Here is a 21,190-nt window from a genome sequence, read left to right on the forward strand (position 1 = left end):
AATTCTGAAGATAAATTGCTCCCGATGGGATAAACATACAACAGAGTGGATAGAGATATGGTAAAGTCATTATAAAATCATCATTTAATGATATAGAAGATGTGTCAAGTTTTAGTAATGTCTGTCTCCATCTCTGTGTACCCACATGTTCTTTCACAGGTCTGTATAGTTTTGCAGAAAAGTGCCAGGGTTTTCTAACGCTGTAAAAGGGAAGAGAGTTTGCATGTGGCTGTGCTTTGTGTTCAGGGCTCTTAATGAATGGTACTTTTAGACTGCATGAACTTTCTGTTGGTTCTTAGATCACAAACTGGATGAGGGATATGTGTTTTCATATGGGCTTGCAAAAAAAATGATTAATAATACATAAATAAAAAAAATAAACAAAAGGTAATAAAAAAAGGAGCAATGTTGATGTACGGCACTTTGTAATCCTGCTGCATGTTTGGAGAGAGTGACTCTTACCAAAAGGAGAATGGAAATATTTGTCTTTGTGAACTGTGCTCCTATTGATTTTTTTTTTTAAAGCCAGCTTCAAATGCAGACGATCATTTGGTGATCTAACGTACTTTCCCTCCAGCACTGCTCATACAGAAGCATTAAAAGAATAGTGAAAGCCTGCTCAGAATATAAAATACTGAAGGAATGTTGAGCTTATATTTTCAAATATGGTGTTTAAAATCAGAAATCCAAACCCAAAACTTTCCTATTGCATCTATTTAAATACTTTCTTGCTTTTGCAAATGTTGTTCCTACTCTTGTTGGCACTGAAATGTGGCTCCTCCTCCCTTTTTGCAGAACTGGAAGAACTTTCACAACTGCTCGTGTCTTTAATGAGGCCTGTGGTTGAGTAATAATGTTGCCCAATTAGAGATTAAGTTATCTAGCAGTATTTTGAGAATGTTGACTTCCTCTAAATGTTTGCACTTTTTGGCTTTTCCACAGCTATCTGTCATTTCTTTGTATCTTGTAGAATGCAAGCTGCTTTTTCACTGTGGAAGTATTTTTGGTTCATGTTCATGTGGTGCCAGACAGCGTGGGCACTTGGGACACGATGCCCACGGGTATGGAAAGCACCGTCCTACAGCTTTGGGTGGGATCTGAGCTTCCTGGATGTGTTTACTGCACAACATAACAGCTGCCTGCTTGATTCCCACAAGGATTAAAATTTGTTCCAGTTACAAGTTATGCCCTTCACAGCTTCAGGTCTTTGCCTAGAGAAAAGAAAATCAACTAAATAATTGTTGATCTTTCTTCCTTAGAAAGCATGTGGATTTTCTAAAGCCAATAAAATAAAACTACTGATCCATTTATCCCAGCATCTTATCTTCAAAAGTAACCAGTTCATGAGACTTCATGAGAAAAAGAATTAAATTCATACTAAAAAGAGAAGAGCTCTTGAGTCAAAGAGCTGAAGAAAGGAGCTGAACAACTCTCAGAAGGACTCTGCTTAATTTTTATTAGACATTAATAAGAGTCTTTTTAAATAACCTTTATTATTACAAACCTTTGTTTCTATAAAAAAATAGACTTATTCTGTCCCTATAATTTCTTGCATGACATAACATCACATATCTTTGGTCAAAATGTTTTTTCTACTCCTTTGATCAGCAATTCCCTTTTAAAATATCTCCTCTCAGCTCTGTCTTTGATCATCTTTGACAGAATGCTACAGTAAGGAGGGCTAGTGCATGGAAAAGAGCAAGAGAAATCTCAGGATACAAAACATATTTATCTGAAGTACAATGTAGGTGTATCTCCAAAGCAGAAAGTCAAATAAAATGATATATATGCTAGTGCAAGGAAGTGGCAGAAGTAAGGAAAATTGTCTGGTGACTCTCTGGTGCTGCAATTTATACTTTACCTTGAGGTTTCAACGAACAGCTTCTCCATAAACCTTGATGGCTAGAAATCAATAATACAGATTTCATCTGCAAACAGATACAATCTCTTTTCCTTTATGGGAGGAGCAGCTAATACCTCAGGCAAATACAGTGCGTGACTTTCAGGTGCGCCCAGCATATGCCATGGGGAGCATTGCATAATAATGCAAACAGCTTTATTTTCATAAGCCCAGTGAAAACTCCAAGGGGGAAGATTGCTGGGGAAGGACAAATTCAGGAGCAGAGTATAAAATTACTTATTCATGAGCAGTTTATGAAAATCATGTAAGTAAGACTCTAAGAAACCTTAACAGAGGGGTACTATCTGCCAAGAAAGTTCAGTAGCCCTGTAACCCTGATTAATCAACAAGTTAAGGGCTTTATTTTGAGTCACAGAAACACAGAATCGTAAAATCAGGACCACAGAATCATAGAATCAAATAATTGCTTAAGTTAAGTTGGACATGGGCTGCAAATGCTGGCTTGCTTATGTTCAGCTTTTCATCCACAAAGTCCCCAGGTCCTTCTCAACCCAAGAGCAATATCTTGCACTCTGACCTGTTGAACCTCAGTAGATTTGTGTGGGCCCATTTTTCAAGCCTGTTTCAGTCCCCCCGGATGGCATCTCTTCCTTTTGTCATATCAACTACACCGCTCAGCTTGGTGTCATCAGCTAGCTTGCAGAGAGCACTCTCAGTCCTAATGTCCATGTTATCGTTAAAAACGTTGCAGAGCACCAGTCCCAAGATGGACCCCTGGAGGACATCACTCATCACTGGCCTCCACCTGCACATAGAGCCATTGACTACAACCCCCTGGTTGTAATCTTCCAACCATTCCTTTTCCATCAAATAGTGCACTCTTCAAATCCATCTCTTTCCAATTTAGAGATAAGGAAGTGGTGGGGAACCATGTCAAAGGACTTGCAGACTCCCAGGCAGATGACATCAGTTACTTTCCCTTTGTCCACTGATGTCATCACTCCATCATAGAAGGCCACCAGATTGGTCAGGCAGCATCTGCTGTTGGTGAAGCCATGCTGGTTGTCTCAGATCACCTCCTCATTTCACATGTGCCTTAATATCTCTTCCAGGAGGATCCATTCCATGATCTTTCCAGGCACAGAAGTGAGGCTCACTAGACTGTAGTTCTCTGGATATTCTTTCTCCCATTCCTAAAAATGGGAATGATATTTCCTTTTTCCAGTCACCATAGAATGTGTCTGATGGCCACAACTTTTCAAATACAATGGAAAGCGCCTGGAAACCACATCAAACTACTCCTTCAGGATCCTAAAGTACGTTGCAGATTTTTATTTCCTATACAACTTTATTTCAGACTGATATTGAATGGAATTTCTATATTGATCCACTTTCCCCCCACCCCCCTTTTTTTTGTTTGTTTCTTTCTACCTGTTTTCTTTCTTACAGTTTGCTTTAAGAGACAAAGATTTGCCCTTTAGCATCAGTATGTGATCTCTCCATTTTGATGTAGTTTCAGATTCTTTTTGTCTTATCTTTCTATTTGGAAATGAAGACAGCATTTCTTAGCAATGTGGGGGATGTGAAAAGTTCCTGGGTTACTTCATAGTGTCTCAAGACAGACTTGTATTTTGGAAAAGCAGGAATAAAGCAGTATCTGGGGAGAGAATGTATACCTGTTTAAAAGAAATGTATATCTATAGATGTAATGCTCTTTACTTCCTTGTATGATGCAAACTGTTTTAAACGTGTTCTATCATGGTACGTGTAAATTCTAAGGCCTGTCCTTCCCCCCCCCCCCCCCCCCTTTTTTTTTTTTTGACCATAGTATGATTTTGAAAACTGTAAACAAATGGTTGTTCCAAAGTGTCTTTCACTGAGTCACACATTAACAGCTGCCTAGTTGTACATTCACATAGTAAGATATTATCCAATCTTAGACTTAATATGAAAGCTTCCTTTTCAGTGCATTTCCACTGAAATTACCAGTACACAACTTTCCAGGAGAAAAATCAATGAATCTTTTTATAGCACTATAATAGCGTATAAAGTATTTCTTTGACTGGAATGCTAACAGATATTAAATTTTAATATGATTAGACTACAGAAAGTATATTCATATGCTGAGGCTTTAAGAGTAAGGGGATACAGTGCCTTCACTCAGTAGTACAGTATGCTGTGTTCTAATGGTAAAACGAGAGCTCTCCAAAACCCTTCTCACAGCAGTTCTGGCCTGTACACATAAGAAAAAAATTGCTGTGCCCTGAATGTCTTTTCAAAATATTTCTCCATCTTTACTGTTTGCTTCAACAAGTAATAATTATATTCAGCTTTTTCATGGAATTTTTATATGTTTGCTTTAAACTGAAACTGAGCCTATTTATCTGTGGGCCTCATGCTCTGGATGTATGGCTTCCTCTGCCATGTGCTGTGATGTTTTGCTTTGACATGTGGTTGTTCTCTGGAGTAAAGATCCATTGATTTGCATAAATAATCTGTGAATTGGGTGCAGAGACAAAAGCTGCAGTGAGAAAATTTATTTGGAACTTTTGTAAAAACACAAAGTCAATGAAATCCGTGTTTTCCTGCGAGATACATTGGTTGGAATTTTCTTTGACCAGTTCTACAGTTTAGCTATCTGGGTTTATGTACACTAATGACTCACATGTCCTTCCCCGTTCAACACATTCACTATTGTTTTTAGAAACACCTCTTTCCTTTTCGGTCTCAAAACTACAAAGGTGGTTGTAATCAATCCTCGCCTTTCCAACAATTGCTTCATTTTTTATTATTATTTTTTGGCTTAAGGCCCAAGTCTTTTCTGAGATAGTAGCAAACTCTTTGATCTTTCAGATTTGTCTCCTATGTTGCACCCTATCAAAGGGATATATACCACATGTCACCACGGCTCAGTTAGTGCTGCTTCAGACTGCAGGTTGGGATTTTATAATAACCTTAAGAAAGATGAATGAAAACAGCAGACAATGAAGAACTTGTTCTAGTCAGCCACTCTCACCATAAGTTAATTAACACGTCAAATGTTCAGTTTATCTTTAACTAACCTTTCTGTTCCTAAAGAAGTGTAATGTATATGTTTCACACCTTGTCTCCATGCCAGCGTACCACTGTTACACCACATTTCCTTAGCTTCATCTAGCCTGGGGATACTCAGACTCTTCTCCACACAGGAATATTCCACCGATGACTGTATTTGTTCTGTGGTGTTTGCTTGGGGGAGCTCTGAATTTTAAATATTTTGGTCTTAACAAACCAAAGCTCTTTCTAATAATGCAGTAATGGGGATTTTTTGAAATAGTAGTCTCAATTAAGGACTGAAAAAAATCACAGTCCCTTCCTAAAAACACTCATGGTGTTATGGCTTCAGACACTGAATTCATGATTACTTATTGTGTCATGAATGTCACTGGAGGGTAGGATTCCTCTTGCCTACCTTTAACTCGCCAGAGGTTAGTAGTCCAGCTTAATCTAGACATCTAGATCCAGTAGTAATTCATACCTCTTACCCAAATCTGTCTAAAGACTGCATAGGTCATTAACTGGGACATCAAGCCCGGGATGGGGGTTAAAGTCAGGTGAGATGTGTTGTGCTGTATGTGTATGGTTTGGATATGGATATGACCTGTCCTGGTAATAAAGCAACACGCCTTGGCTGTAAACTGCCTAAAGGCTGGGCTGCATCACTTCTTAATGGTAGCAGGGTGAGAGCATGCACCTGGATAGTCACAAAGCAGCTCAAGGACAAGAGCTGGCACGTTGCACTGCTACAGCCTTATTATGCGGCTGAACCCATAGAATCAGCATCTGTTTGTAAAACTGTCTTTGAGATACTTCTGATAAAGAGAGTTATGGCTCTGCAAGGTTGTGAATGCTTTTGAAATGTTACACCATTTCAAATAGCTTGAGTTATTACCAAATATCTTAGCAGCCCTCCTCTTGGCCACAGTATCATGTGGCCTGAAAAGCCAAACATATAAAGGCAATATCTTCCCAGCACACACAATACTGGACCCATTCTGACTATCTATAATGAATTCAAGGAGTCCAGGTGATCTTTCACTTTATCCCTGATGCATTTTTCTTGTATCACCACACAAGTGAAAATCCCATCACCACAGCTACACCTTATTCTTTCTACAGTCTGTGAGCTTTCTAGTTCATCTCATTCTTTGTGTTTTTAATTGTTTGACAATGCTTTTGAACTGTTTTCTTTTTCACTTCCTTGTGCAGCTACAATGGCTTATCTCTTGATTCTGATGGATTTATTCCTATGCAGAACACTTCTTCTCCCAATGTATTGCAGCCATTTGATTAAATATTTTGCTTCCTGTTTGTCTTCTTCCTCTCCATTTGATTTCACTCAGAACTGTCTGTGTTTACTTCCTGTTCTGGTGATTAAATTTTTCTTCACTTTATGTTTCATTCCTGATCATACAGGTGAAGTTGTAAGCCTGATTGCTCATCCACCATCAGTTTGTCACCAGCTATGTCTTTGAGTTCAGTCACAACAAGCAGAAGCACAAGGGAAAGCCATGATGGCTTCAGGAAATAAACATCACAGATTCTTAGTAATAAGAAATACTTGTACTGGGCAATGTTTATGTCTTGCAGTCATACCCAGGACCTTATCGTACTATGTACTGTATACACCTACAACAAAACACAGCACTTGCCCATGGCCAGGCACATTGTGTACCCCAAGTCCATAGAAGTACTCCTGCCTCCTCTACTGAAACATGAGCTTGGATGAAGGACATGCGTGAAGGAAAATATGAAGTGCAGGACTTTATAGGGTCCTTGTGTTTCATGTCAAAATTCAGTATCTGATCAATCCTAAATATTTGGTTGTTTTTGACCTGGAAGTAGGAATTTAGGAATTGTACATCAAAATGTGAAAGTAAAAGAAAACAAGTATTCCTAATAGGTAAGCAGACAAAACTAGAATGGATTAAAGTCAGGTAAATGAGGCTCCTTGCATGTGAGATCCCCTCTCTGAAAACCTGTGTGTACCTGGAAAGCCATTTCAGTCCATGTTTGCTGATGAACCTAAGAGACAAATGTTACTGTTTAATGTTTACTGACTATGTGCGTGATAAAATCTCCAATACTTAAAATTTTCATGCAAAAACTGTATATTGATTGGGGACTTGTCCCAAAGAGATGAGCAGCAAGCTGCATCTTTCCAGCAACCTCAGGAGGTATCTTACAGCTGGGTCCCACATTGAACCACTCCAAGTGTGTTTATTTTTTCAGTCCTGATCCTGCAGTGCCTGCCCAGTCAGACAGAACTGGACTAAAGTTCTTTTTCTTTGGCCACACTGAGGTTCCTTGAAGGTTTAAATTGTATTTTAAGATCTGTAATTTGCCATTTGCTTTTCCACAAGTTACACTCCGAGCTCTTTGCAGAGAAGTAAAATGATGCACAATAGCTCTGAGAAACTTGTAATTTAAGTGAGCCGAAGACAAACCAAGGATGATGTTATAGATATCAAAGATGGTGAGAGAGCAAATAATGAAAAAGGACATGCTAAGTTATGCTGAAACAGCTGTGTACATGAACATGAACTGCACGGTTGGTCTCTAATATATATAGTAAGCTCCTGCTTAACTGCACACCTCTTTCCTTTCTGTCTGCTTGCATATTTAGTTTTTAGTTTCCTTGGGGTGGAGGCAGGTAAAGATTGAACAGGAAGATGTATTTGGAAACATTATTCAGGGGGGAAAAAATGACTACAGGAATGAGCAGTGCCTTGTGTAACCTAATCAGCACATAAATGAGCTCACTACAGAGGTAAACACAGGAGAGTACTGTCAGGAGGACACACGATGAGCAATTCAAACTGATGAGTAACAGTGGAAGTGGCTCAGACTCCTTCTCATCAGTGAGAAAAATAGTGATGCAAGAAGAGGCTGGGCTAACAGAAAGGAGCAATGCAAACATTCCCATCAGCTTGCTCAGTTGTGCCTGCTGCTTCACATGTGAGACTATGTCTTGCCTCTGGTCAGTTCATCTAATGAATAATCCCATGTTTTCATAGGTAACTGTCAGTGATTACTGCCTTCCACTTCTTACTGCAGCCAATGAAAAAGGAGATGAAACTGGTACTCCTGTGGGGCTGTTGACTGGGGATCAAGCTGTGAAATCCAAACAATCAAAGCTCTTAGTTTTCAAATCAAATGAAGTGCTTAGGCAATCAAACTCCTCCACAATTGTGCAAGCTAATTTCGCAGGAATTTATGTTCCTTGAGGAACTGATTTCTGGATATGGGTATTTATGAGTCACTTTCATCCAGAGGCTATTTTGTTTCTGACGCTGTTATTGTGGTATATCACCAGTTTTACTGGCAACAATATCCTTTTTCATAGAGAACTCCCTGGACTACACTGTTATACTGTTGCCTGTGAACATGCAGGATGGCCCTAATTCTTTTTTACAGTGTTCTACTTAGATTGATTGGTCTATTCCCCTTTAGCCCATCAGGAAAAATCTACAATAAATATGACCCAGTCACCAAAAATCACCAGTATTTAGAGGTGTCTCTTTAAGAGTAATGCTGTGCACTATATTTACTTGCTTGGCTGTCACTGACATTGACAGGTCTTTGCCAAAAGCTTTTTGACACTTCTACAGTTCTTTGGTCTGAATGCAGAAATATCTACAAACCACATAGAAAGGCCTTTTTGCAATCACTGTGTGTCTGTTTTGAGAGTTTCTTTCTAACACTTGATTACTATTGAGAGATGAGAAGCAGTGAGTCAGTGAACTGTGGAGTTTAAAAGGCTGCTTATACCAACTAGACCAAGAAGAAGAGTTTGAATGTCCTTGTTTCTGGAAGAAATCTGCTGGGCTTCATAAAATATATACAAAACGAACTGTAGGAGGGGTCTCAATGTAGTAATGACCTTAAATGCTAATCTGGTCTGTATCACAAGGATACCAGTTCTCATGGATAAAAAAGTGGATACATGAGCCAGCAGCATCTGTTTGCAGCCTCAAAAACAAAACATATCCTGAACTGCAACAAAAGCGGGGAAGCCAGCAGGGCAAGGAAGGTAATTAGCAAGTTTTCACCAGTATTGCTGCCCTTGAGAGAACGGAGCTGTCATAGTCCATGAATAGCACAGAAATCATAGAATAGATTGGGTTTGAAGGGATCTTCAAGACAATTCAACCCCCACACCTTGAGTAGAGACACCTTCTACTAGATCAGGCTGCCCAGGGCCTGCACTGGGGCCTGCATTCAGGACATCAAGAAGAGGATATCAGATATGATAGAGCCAGATGACTGCTATCCCCTCCTGGGCTTTCAAGCTGTGTGTAACTCTTCCTATGAGCAGGTTAGACCATGCCAAAACAGGACAATTCACTAAAACCTCTCATCCAGGGGTCTGGGTAAGGCCAGTGTATTGCAGCTTTACTGAGAGAAAGTAATTGGGCAGTGGGGTTCAAGCTTTAAATGACAGTAATGGAAACAGAAAAGTATAAGGGTACTTTTTCAAGAAAAAAAGCATTAACTCTCAGTGTGGGCTTAAAGCCCATTGATGTATGTCCCACTTCACCAAACACGACAATTTACCTCCTTTAGAAAAGTAATACGTGTATCATAGAACAATCTTTATTTGTAACTTATAGATTTCTGTACAGTAATATTTACAATATGTTGCAAGGGTTACAGTCTCTTTGTCTTTATTGCAAATAATAGCTTCTAGGCAATAAAAATTGGACTTTGTACCTTTCACATGTTATGTTACACCCACAGACATTGCCCCCTGTCACAGTGTTGAAGCACTTTGAAACACTTGGGTGTAAAACTCCGTCCGACTATCTTAGTTTACACAGTTCAACACAACCATTCAATTTATGACTTGTCTTTGCCCTCTGCCTCAGTCTGAGGTTTCCCAAAAGAACAGCAATCCATTTCCATTGCTGAAGTGTCTGCTTTACCTCAACAGCCTGCTCTACCTCAGTTTAGCACTAAAGCTGAGTAAAACCAACCTTTCCAAGTCTTTTATAATGAAGTAGTAAAAGCACCTTTTGGGGAAAGACAGGCAGTGACTAACACTAGTAAACTTTTCTGATTTTGAGATATGACTGAAGCACCCATCAGAAGAAAGGAAAAGCCAGAGCATGTAACAATAACAGGAGCTGAGCGAAGTACTGAGCTTTGGATTAAGCACCAAATCATCCATCCTCTAGAGGTACAGAAAAAGGATTGTCCATCTATTGCCTTTCCAGGCATACTGGGAAAAGTATTAGTAGTAGTAGTAGTAGTAGTATATTATTATATATCAGCTTACCCAGAAGGTATTTTTGAACAAATGAATTTAAAGCTCATCAGGGGATGATCTTAGGTCCACATCTTGGTGATACTTTGAGCACTCAGGGCTCCTATCAAAACTTGAACAAAGCCAAGGAAATTTTGCTATACATCAGTGCAGAATGACACCGTAATCATGTTCAACTGTTGAAAAAGATACTAAGAGGGAATTAAAAATATTCCAGTTCTGGTTTCAGTGATCTCTGTCATAAAATCTTTTTTGTTTTTATCAAAGGCTGGCTTTCATTACCTTCAAGTCAATTAAACATATTCCTTCCAACCACTGAAAACACACTACCAACGCATCTTCCTTTTCCCTCCCCCTTAGCATTATCATCTTATCTTGAAAGTTGAGAGCTGCTCAACTTAAAAAGCCAAAACAAATGGAAGTTTGAAAACGAAACAAAAGATCTTCCCCAGATGCAAAGCAACTCTGGTATCATAGCGGGGCACTGACTGGTAACACAAACGACTCCTCCTGGACTCTGAACTGTCTGCAGGCAATTCATATTTGCAAAGAAAAGTAGTCACCAGCCTCTGACAAGAGCACTTAAATACTTGTATAGTACACTACCTCACACAGTGAGCATGAAAACAACAGATACAGTAGGTTGTGTTCCTGACTAAGAAATCAAGTCTTTGTACCTTTAAAAACTGCACCTTAATTGCATAAATCATATTAGCAGCATCTTGAGTTGTAGTTTTCTAAGAACCATCCTATGGAAATAATGTAACAAATGCACATGGAATTTTCATTATTTGACAAAGATATCTCCACATACAAACTTCCCTCTTAAATTGGCAGAGGTTCACTCATGCAAACTATTTGGTTTTCTCTTAACTTGGAAGCAGGTTCAACAATTACTTTATCAGGAAGTGTTATCTACCTAGACAATTTCAGACACGTAGACCTTAGTATGTGACACTAGAAAATGAAGGCAAATGCCCTGCATTCTCAAACAGTTGCTGTAATTGCAAACTATTCTCCAAGTGACTGTCAAGCATATTTTAGACATATGGAAATGCAACCTGGCCATTTTGCCATGAGTTTAACAGCTGACAACTGCAGCAGTCAATAGTTCTTCAAGGGCAACTCTGTCAGCATTCCCCATTGTTTGTGTAAGTTCAAATGGGAAATTGAGCCTTCCTAGAAAAGGTGTTTTCTAGGAGTGCCACTACTCTCTTTTGCCCTTTCCACTCCAACAGCTTTTATTTATCAAGAGCAACAAACACTTTAAAAATGCAGCCCAAGTGCTCATTGGAGCTCTGCTTCCACCTGGTTGCTCTGGAGGCTGTTTTGAACCAGAAGAGACCCAAAGAGGCCTGCGCTACCAAGCAGAGAATGAAAGTGGAGAATTAAAGCTCCTTCTTCTGGACTTCCCACACCCCAGGTCTGAGGGCCATGTGAAGGCCAGCCCTGAAAATGAAGCCAAGCCCATGGCAACACAGAGCTCATGCCTAACCTCTGCAGGAGGCCCAGCTGGAATCCTAGATGCACAGCTGTCACTGATTGGCCTTAATATGGCCAAAGGGGGAATGTCTTTGATTGGTTTTTATTTCACATCTTTGTGTGTATTTTTTAACATCCAAAGATATTCTTTGGTCTCAGACACTTTCTAGTAAGTAATGACAGACTGAGGTACTTGGGGCATGGCCAGCTAGGCCCATAAGTTATTGTATAGGCCCCACTCACTACACTAGTTATCCAAAGTACTTCTGAAGCATGTTTCATTTAACCAGTTTAAATGAAGCATTCTACTGATAATATTGAGCAAGGTGCTGCGTACACTGGATTTCATCCCACTAAGATATCTACCTGGCATAGCCCCTAACAGGTTCTTTGGCCCATGGTGCAGGGATGCCAGCCTGTCCATCCCAACAATAACATTTCTCCAGACCCACACTAGGGAAGTCTGATCTTGCATAGCCTGGTATACAATTTCCCAATAACATCTGCTCATGGTGCATAAAATGCAAGGTGTGGAGCCATGAAGTGCAAAACACTGTAATGAAATCCTCTCTGGTAGTCAGAGATGTTGCAAGCACAATGGAGGAGACTGCATAAATGTGAATTAGAGCACCCTGCAGCAAGGCAACCCTATTTTTTTATTACCTGTTCCTTGGAATTGTGCTGTTGAAAAGATTTTGGACAGTGTTTTTAAAACTATTCCTCCCCACTGGTAGAGCACAGTGTAAGACAGAGCAAGCTAGACAGACACAAGGCAGTACAATGTGGCTTGAACACCATTAGAGAAAGAGAGGCTTGACAGAGATTTAGCTTACAGTGTGTTTACATAACCTCCCAGATAAAGCCTCCACAAATGGTCCTCACCAGCCAGTCCTCACCAGCCAGGCAAACATTTATCAGTGCCATGATGAGCCTCTGTCAAACAGCCCTCATGGGACTGGGCCTTTAAAAAGCTGGGTGGAGCCAGCTTGCCTGCAGGGTGATGCCTTGTCCAGGGGTCATTGCCACTTCGTTCCTACTTTCTCTTCCCATCCTTACTCACAAACATTACTGGAAAGAGATGGGCGCATGACATGGACCTTCGGCCACAGCCTGGAGTGACATCCTGGGGCAGTGACCTGATGCTGGATATCCCCGTAATGGCACGCTTTGCATGTCCAGGACTTTTCATTTTCTGCTGTCTTGATGCAGTACAGTTCACGATCTCCAATTGTCATCATTCTCTTGGATATCTCTGTACTTGTGACATGAGTGAGGCTGCCAGGGGATGAGGACAAGGTAAAAAGGCAAGAATACTGAACTTGAAGTAGTCACGAGCCAGATGAGGGAAGAGTTTCTTTCTGTGTCTGGTCTTGTTCAATTTCCAAGCAAAGGATTCTGATGAAAGAGGAAAAAAAAGAGTAACTTATTTTTTATTGTATCTATAATATATTGTATCTATAATAATATATAATATCTGTATTTATTGTATTAGGTGATATTTTAAGGCTTTGACTCAGCTGCTTATATCTATTGCCAATGCAGTAAGTTCTGCTTCCATGGGATCTCCACTTGAACAATGAACATTCTTATAAGAATACTGCTGAAACACATGAACAAATAACCCTGATTGAAGCCAGGAAGGAGAATGACAAGTAAATCCCCTTCCTGGAGTTGGGCAGGAATGACAGCAAGAGGAGCCAGCAATACTGAACTGCAGAGGTGAATTCAGGCGACATTCTACCATGAAATAGCAATGCCCATCTCACAGAGGACTTCTGTGTTTTGAAGCCCACACTTAGTTTTCACACTCATCACTCTGATGAGATGTGTCAGGTAACCTGATCCTTCAAGTAGCTGTTTTATTTACACAGCATCCCCACCAGGCCCCAGAGAGCTCATGAAAAATTAAAAAGAACGTAAAATATGAAAGAGATGATCACCAGCCCATAAAAGCTATGTTCTTCTTTTCAGAAGGTATTTTACATGTAATAAAAAGAGGCTTTTGCTTCCATTTCCAAAGAAGGTGAAACAATTTTCAAGTCTCTGTGTAAAACAAGGTGCCTTCAAGAATGTGTCTCAGTCCTACAAAGTCAAATATTATGAACATAATGAAAAGATTTAAGCTGTCCAACTTGATGCTGTTTTGCCAGAGAAAGTGTAGAGCTGATGGAAAAGATGAACATTTGGGTATACATTAACATATATACCATAATTACAGAATTGAACATGAGAGCATGTGGCGATAACCACTTTCAGCTTAAATTCTGCCGGGTGACCATAATATTTAACTTACTTGATGCCTTCTGTCCTTTATTCTGGGTGTTGTGCATTGGCACTTTCAGCTGACTTCTCTAAACTTCTGCGCTGTGACCTAAATTGAATCACTTTCTCTGTTTTTAGAAATTACCCTGGAAACAATCATAACCCCACTACTGAGGTGTAACAACTGAGAGTGAGTATGTGTGAAATCAAGTTTATAATATGAACATTGTGAATAAGTGTTTCCTAGACTGCCAAATTCTCACGCCAAAGAAAATTGCTGCCAGTGCAAAGCATTCCCTTGTGCTCTACTCTTCAATTTAAGTGGGAGACTGCACTATTTCTATGGGTACAGAAGAGCTAAAGGAAAAACAATCCTAACACGTCGTTTTTAGATAATAGTTACTGCAGAATGACCACATATGCCACATTAATTTCATGGAGTCTTTTCACCATATTTCTAGGCTATGGGCTACAAGTAGCATCCTTTCCAAATAGACATTTCGTCCTTGATGTTCAGAAACACACTGACTGAGCCCGTGTGAACTCCTGCAGAAGAGCTTTTCCCTCCTTGCCCTGCCTTAGCTCCCATGAAGCACCTGCCACTAAAGCCCTTGGCCTCCACAGTCTGCATGTTCTTTGGAGCAGTCCCCAGCATCACCATGTCAGCAGCACTGAACGCACTCAGCACCATGCATGTGGATGGCAGAAGGCCCAACTACACCTTCCTCAGCAGGCTCTCATGTCCTGCCATGACAAATGCTGCCTCAGCCCTGCAACCTATCCCTGGCCAACTCACATGGGAACTGACTGGCTTCTATTTTGCTTCACTTCATGGAACAGAAGACAGGAATCTCTTGGAAAGAGTCCAGAGGAGGGCCACTAAGATGATGAAGGGCCTGGAGCATCTCCCCTGTGAGGAGAGACTTAGGGAACTGGGTCTGTTTAGCCTTGAGAAAAGAAGGCTGAGAGGGGACTTGATCCAGGTTTATAAATACCTGAGGTGTGGGAGCCATAGTGGTGAGGCTGGTCTCTTTTCAGTAGTGCGTGGGGATAGGACTAGGGGTAATGGGATGAAAGTACAGCATAGGAAGTTCCGCACGAATGTGTGCAAGAACTTCTTTACAGTGAGAGTGATGGAGCACTGGAACAGGCTGCCCAGGGAGGTGGTGGAGTCTCCTTCTCTGGAGATATTCAAGACCTGCCTGGATGCCTACCTGTGCGATGTGGTGTAGGGAGCCTGCTTTGGCAGTGGGGTTGGACTTGATGATCTCTAGAGGTCCCTTCCAACCCCTACAATTCTGTGATTCTGTGAAATGTGGATGGGTTGGTATTTTTGGTTTTTTTTTGGTTTGTTTGTTTTTTATGAGGTTCCTGCTTGCAGTGGAAGGGAACAAGCTCTGCCTTCCATCCTCAGCAAGGTTCTCATCTGGCCACCTGTATCATTTTTTTTGGTGTGTATCTCCCTTGCCTTTTATTATAGAGGGATATGGAGAAATGGCCAGCTGAGTCTTTTCTCTCTGGTGTAATTTGGGAATGGATCTGTCACATAACAGCACTATGATCTATAATGGCTTGAAATATTTGTGTGAAAATGTTTCTCTTTCCCTTCCTCCTCCTTCTACCTGTAAGACATAAATGTCTTGTGGAGAGTCATTTTTAAAATTATCCAAATTTCACACAATTAAAACAATTTTAAGCAAGTGAATTGATTTTTGCATTACAGAGATAAAAGGTATCGGGAGCGACAGCCCCACACCCACATAAAAAGGAGGCTCGGGTATTACATTTCTCCACATTCACAGGGCCCGCTATCAACCGCTGCACCTACACCAAATGATGTTCTTCTCACGCACCAATTCCAAACTGTCAGAACATATATACGTAATCCTTCATATCAGGAACCGTTCATGCAAGTTTTAAAGACCTCACTGTGAGCTGTGGTACTTACACACTAACCTCTTCAACAAAACACTGTATCTATGAAACCATCAGTACCAAAGGCCTCAGGAATAGTCCTTTTGAGGAGATCAGATACAAAATAGGCGCAGCTTTTGTTAAAGCAGAATATCAGATTTCACCAGTACTAAATTTCTTCTCCTGCATGTGAAGGGATTGATTTTGTAAGTAGATGCTGCACATTTGTATCATTTATCTCGGTATAACACTGTGAGTTATCTCTCTGTACAAGGCAAACCACACAAGTAATTTCTAGCCACTGGGACCACGCTGGATAGCAAAACCCAGTTCAGAAAAAAGGAACAGGTAACACATGCTAGGGGATCACATGGAACAAACTTTTATGGTCCCTTATTTCCCTGGTGGGAGAAACAAGGCTGGTAGCAGTGCTTATGGCTCAGCTTTGATACTTGATAACTGGGGGTGCCCATATTTAAGTAACAGAAGGGAACAAGGAGAGGAGGAGAGAAAGGAAGGAGAAAGCTGCGGAAGTATTGTATAAATACCATGTACTCCTAATTATTAAGCTTCAGTTCAGTCTGTCATCTAAGCCACTGTAATTATGGACTGAATACTTTTCTAAGTTTTTTTCTCAGCACTTAGTATAGCAGAAACTGCAGAAATCAGGCTATTTACAAAGTGGGCAGTGAGCAGACATCCCCTGTAGACACCAACACTTTGATTTCTTGTAGGGGGCACTCTGGCAAGCTGCACTCATTTGTTTGTTTGCACTTTGTTCTTTGCAGTGCCTAGATTTCTGCTTTGAAAAATGCAGTGCTAACAACCACCATATAAAATAAAGGCTCCCGTCACCTGTCATTAAAAGACTTAAAGAAACTACGCAAAGTCTACTGCTTGCTAAAGAGGAAAGAGAAATACATAAATCAGCAGGGCGAGTCTCTGCACGCACCTTGCATTTGCCAGGCTGCAGCACACGCTGCAGGAAGCCTTCACGCCAGTTCCTGGATCGTCTTGCTGCTCTCCTTGGCTTTCTTACAGGTGTACAGCCACTTGATGATGCGGGCGTTGCGCTCGATCACCGAGGTGCTGCTGGGAACCTGCTCTGAGAGCTCATCCTCCAGCAGCCCCTCGTCCCCACTGTGCCGCGTGAAATCGCTCTCGGACGTGGCCACACTGATGCTGCGGATCTTGAAGGAGACGTTGTCAGATACCACCGAGAAGTTCTCTCTCCCCAAGTCCTCGATGACATCCTGCTCCAGGCCACAGAACTTGAAGAACGTGTCAAACTCAGAGAAAGACTTGGAGTAGCGAGAGCTGATGTCCGACTGGGAGCGATGGAGACCTCTCCTCTTCACCTCCTTGACCTCTTCAGGAGGTGCAGGCAATGTAGAGGGCTTCTCAGGCTCTGTTGTACAAACGTCCGGTTCTTTGGTGCTCGCTGTGATGGCTTGCTCAGCTTCACAGCCGCCAGGCTCACAGACAGGGAGTTCATCCGGGTGAGGCTCTTTGCTCTCGGCGGCCGTGCTGTCCTCCATGATGACTCTGGGCACCCCAGGGGAAGCCAACTGCTTCTCCTTGCCAGCAGGCCCTTGGAAGAACCTCCTGACCAAGCTGCCTCGCGAGCCGTCCTGGCTCTGCCCTCTACCCAGCTCGCACTTCTGGCGGTAGATCACCAGGGAGTCGGGCCGGCCCTGCCTCCTGGGGGTGCTGCGCCGGGCGATGGGGGGGCCGTGCTGCAGGGGGCCCCTCCAGGCGCACCCCGCCTTCGCCCGCTCCAGAGGCTTCGTAACCTTCCCTCTGCCCAAGTCCCTGCTGGTTTTGGTGCTCTCCACAGAGCAGCTCTCGCTGCTGCACTCCGAGGCCGAGCTGAGCACGATGACGGGCTCCTGCTTGGTGCTGATTACCTGCTGACTTTTCACATACTTGGCCTTATCGGCCGCCAGCCGCTCCGCCGCGCTCCTCCGGCCGGGGTTGCCGGCCCCCAGCTGCCGTCGGAGGTACTCCGGCCCCTTGTTGAGCAGCCGCACGCTGAGAGACGAGTGCAGGTCGGGGATCGCGTGCATTTTCACAGCCCGGCTGATTTCAGTGGGCATAGCAGCTTCAGCTCCGCGGCTCCCGCTTCCAGTCCTGGGCGATTAAAAAAAAAAAAAAAAAAAAAAAAAACAACAAAAAAGCGAATAAACAGCCCCAAACGCAGCCCGCAATCCTAAGGCGGCGGGGAGCCGTGCCCGTGTCTGTGCCCGTGTCTTGCGTGCCCGCCCCACGCCGCCGCGCACCCACTCGCGCTGAGCCCGGCCCCGCAGCCCGGCCCGCCCCGCCCCGCACCCGTCACGGCCCCGGGCGGTCCCGTGCCCTGAGCCGAGCCCACAGCGATCACACCGCTCCGCTTCGGACCACCCCAATTCAAACCCTATGTCTGAACGCCGTGTCCAAACGCTGCTTGAACTCCGGCAGCTTGGGGCCGTGTCACTGTCCTGCGGAGCCTGTGCTCGAGCCCGACCACCATCTAGCTTAAAAAGAGCGTGAGAGACCCTCATGCCCTTCTTGAGGCACCAACAGCACTAGCAAGGTGTCTGCTCATTGCCAACAGCTGTGCAGTGGATGTGCGCTTGCAAAACATCACAGAATGGCTTCAAATCGAGCTGCACTGGGTAAATCTTTGCCCTTCAGAGTGGCAGGGCACGCTTCCAAAGGGGCAGGGCTCCTGTGGGGCTGGAGTTGTGAGCAGCCCTGCAAACAGCCACTTCCCGTGATTCAAATGCCCAACATTAAACACTTGAGTCACAGCCGACACCTGGGGAGGTCCGGGCACGCAGTGTTGTACCCAACGTTTACTCACGTCATCTCTTGGGAGATGCATCTGCCTTGTGGTCACTAAGAGCAAAGTGGAGAGCTTTATATTCAGAACAGAGAAAACAAAAGCCAGCTTATATCTGTGAGGTTTTTTTCCCTCTTAGCTCTTTCATTCTGTTTGTTTTCCGACATGTCTGCAATTTCAGTGGGGTTGTAATAATAGAATACTTTTGTGGTGATCGACTTAGTCAATATTTACAGACACTGAATTGTGGCAAACATGTTTACAAAGAGAAAGATGGAATACACACAAAAACATATATCAAGCATCATTTGTGCCAAGAAAGCATAGGTCAAGTGCTGGGTATGGATTCTACCCCCCATCATATGTGAGCGGATGGTGGCAGTCTGGGCACCACTTAAGCATAGGGTAGGAAGTATGGTGCAGGAAATATGTGGTTATATTTGGCTGTTATGAGTGGGGTGGTTTCACCAGTGCCCTCAGTGCAAAGCCAGGGGTCTCCCAATATTCTGAAGGTATAGATCATATTTTAGCCCACTGTTCTAGATGAGCCCAGCAGATTTGGGTGAGGTGTTCTCACTGTGTAAAGGGAAGGGTTAAGAAGTGAATCCTTCAGTGAAGACCCACTTGAAATACCAATAGGCAGAAAATTTGCTTTCCAACATGGTTCACCATCTAGCTTCATCCTTAATTTTACATCCTTTTTGCCCCTCAGCTTGTAGGTCTGAACTGAAGAAGCCCTACAACACGTACTACTGCCTATTCCTAGCAGCAATACCAGAAGACATGCTATCCTTAATCATGGCCTCAAGTTGCGCCAGGGCAAGTTTAGGTTGGATATTAGGAAGAACTTCTTTACAGAAAGGGTAGTTAGGTACTGGAATAGGCTCCCCAGGGAGGTGGTTGAGTCACCATTCCTGGTTGTGTTTTTAAGAGCCGTTTGGATGCGATACTCAGGGATATGATTTAGTGGAGGGTTTTTAGAGTTAGGGTTCTGGTTGTGGTTGGACTTGATGATCTTCAAGATCTTTTCCAACCTGGGTAATTCTATGATTCTATGATTCTATGACTGAAACCCATGTCGTACTTTGACTTCCCTTTGACTGCAGTTCTTATGTACATATAGAATTAGCACAAAAAGGTAAAGCTGGCTCACGTACCAGCTTACCTAAAAATTAATGTTCTCAGAGACAGTAATAAACGTATAAGTGCAGTTGATGCCTAAGGAGTCCCTCACTATTAAGGCAGATCATGCACAAGTATGTGAAAGTGTAGTTAATATTGTTACATGTTTCAGTGCTTCATGGAAGGCTGGGCTTATGGAGAAGGATAATTTCTTCTGACAATGAATCTTAGCAAATAAATCTGCAATTAATTGCAATAAATCTTGGCAATCTAAGCCAATAGATGTGATGAATTTATTAACGAGATTAATGACATTAAGGTTTCATTTCTGACCTCATACTGACAGTTTTTTCCTTCAACAGTTTGAAGTTCTATGACAGCATCTACTCACATTTATCCACGAATCTCAACTTTTTCCCCCAGTTTCTTGTACCTTCTATCTCTGAGCTTTAAGAAAATTTCCTCTCCTTCTCACTGAAAATAATTGAAAATGTGAGCTTTGATTTTCCACAAAGTGCACATTACTGTGATTTCTTCTGCTTTTTTTCACCCGACTTTCTTCCTATGTGACATACTTCTTTCCACGTGCTATGATGACAATGACATTTAAAACGGGAGAAGAATCTTCCCATGGCCAGAAAGTATTTTGAGCAACAAAACTGTTCAGGCTTGTCTGCCCTGTGGTAAGGTACAATAATATAGCAGTTAGACAACTGGTTTTATTTTATATGTTTAGGCAAGGTATTTATGATATTTAAATTTTGCATTATTTGGTGTATTTATATTTAGGAATCTTGGAATTACTCTTACACTTAAGGATATACTCTTACAGCACTCAGGAGAGAGAGCCATTGTGGTTCTTCTTTTTAGAGAGCAGGGTGAGATACCGAGTGTTATAAGAGCCTCAATCCAATTGGCTTTGACCCTGGTCCAGTGGAGTCATACAGACCCCAAAATGGAGATAGTGATAGCAGCACTGTCCCCTCAGCCTGGCAGCTTCCACCCACTCTCTTTGGCAGTGATGCACTAAGAAAGATAAGCAAAGCAAATCATGAACTCCCTAAGCCTTAGCTGCCAGCAGTTTTCCTACTCAATGGAAGTGACACTGGCCAGCATTTAAAGTTATGGCTAAACACAAGGCAGTTGAATTTGTCTTTTTGTGAGAGTTAATGTAAACCACTTATTTGTTTGCATTAATAAGAGATGTGCCCTGAGCACACAGTGGTTGGAAAGTCAGGAGCAGGACAGCCCAGCAGGGTGGTGGCTCCCCACTGTGACCCAGAATGTGGTGTCACTGATTGTCCTGTCTGCTGTGTTTGGGAAAAGTAAAGCAGCCAAGAGGCAGAAACTAATAGTGTAATTCATCTGTCTCCAGTGGGGAAATGTCAACTTTTTCAAGATTAAATCACTGAGGGTGATGATT

The 21,190-nt window shown here is 42.3% G+C and overlaps 1 protein-coding gene and 1 long non-coding RNA gene across 2 annotated transcripts; one reads left to right on the forward strand and one right to left on the reverse strand.

The window, feature by feature from the left end:
- The first annotated feature begins 2,914 nt into the window (after positions 1-2,914).
- On the forward strand, positions 2,915-6,422 carry LOC107312157. The gene is made up of 3 exons (XR_001554415.2): positions 2,915-3,007; positions 3,087-3,177; positions 6,317-6,422. It is a non-coding gene; the product is annotated as an uncharacterized LOC107312157 (long non-coding RNA).
- Positions 6,423-9,474: 3,052 nt separating this feature from the next.
- On the reverse strand, positions 9,475-18,690 carry FAM110C (family with sequence similarity 110 member C). The gene is made up of 2 exons (XM_015859341.2): positions 16,777-18,690; positions 9,475-13,043 (listed from the first exon to the last, which is right to left on the reverse strand). Exon 1 carries the CDS (start codon positions 17,918-17,920, stop codon positions 16,817-16,819), a length of 1,104 nt encoding a protein of 367 aa, XP_015714827.1. The 5' UTR covers positions 17,921-18,690; the 3' UTR covers positions 9,475-13,043; positions 16,777-16,816.
- Between the last annotated feature and the right edge of the window lie 2,500 nt (positions 18,691-21,190).

The sequence above is a fragment of the Coturnix japonica genome, chromosome 3 (assembly GCF_001577835.2).
Source record: "Coturnix japonica isolate 7356 chromosome 3, Coturnix japonica 2.1, whole genome shotgun sequence".
Lineage (NCBI taxonomy): Eukaryota > Metazoa > Chordata > Aves > Galliformes > Phasianidae > Coturnix > Coturnix japonica.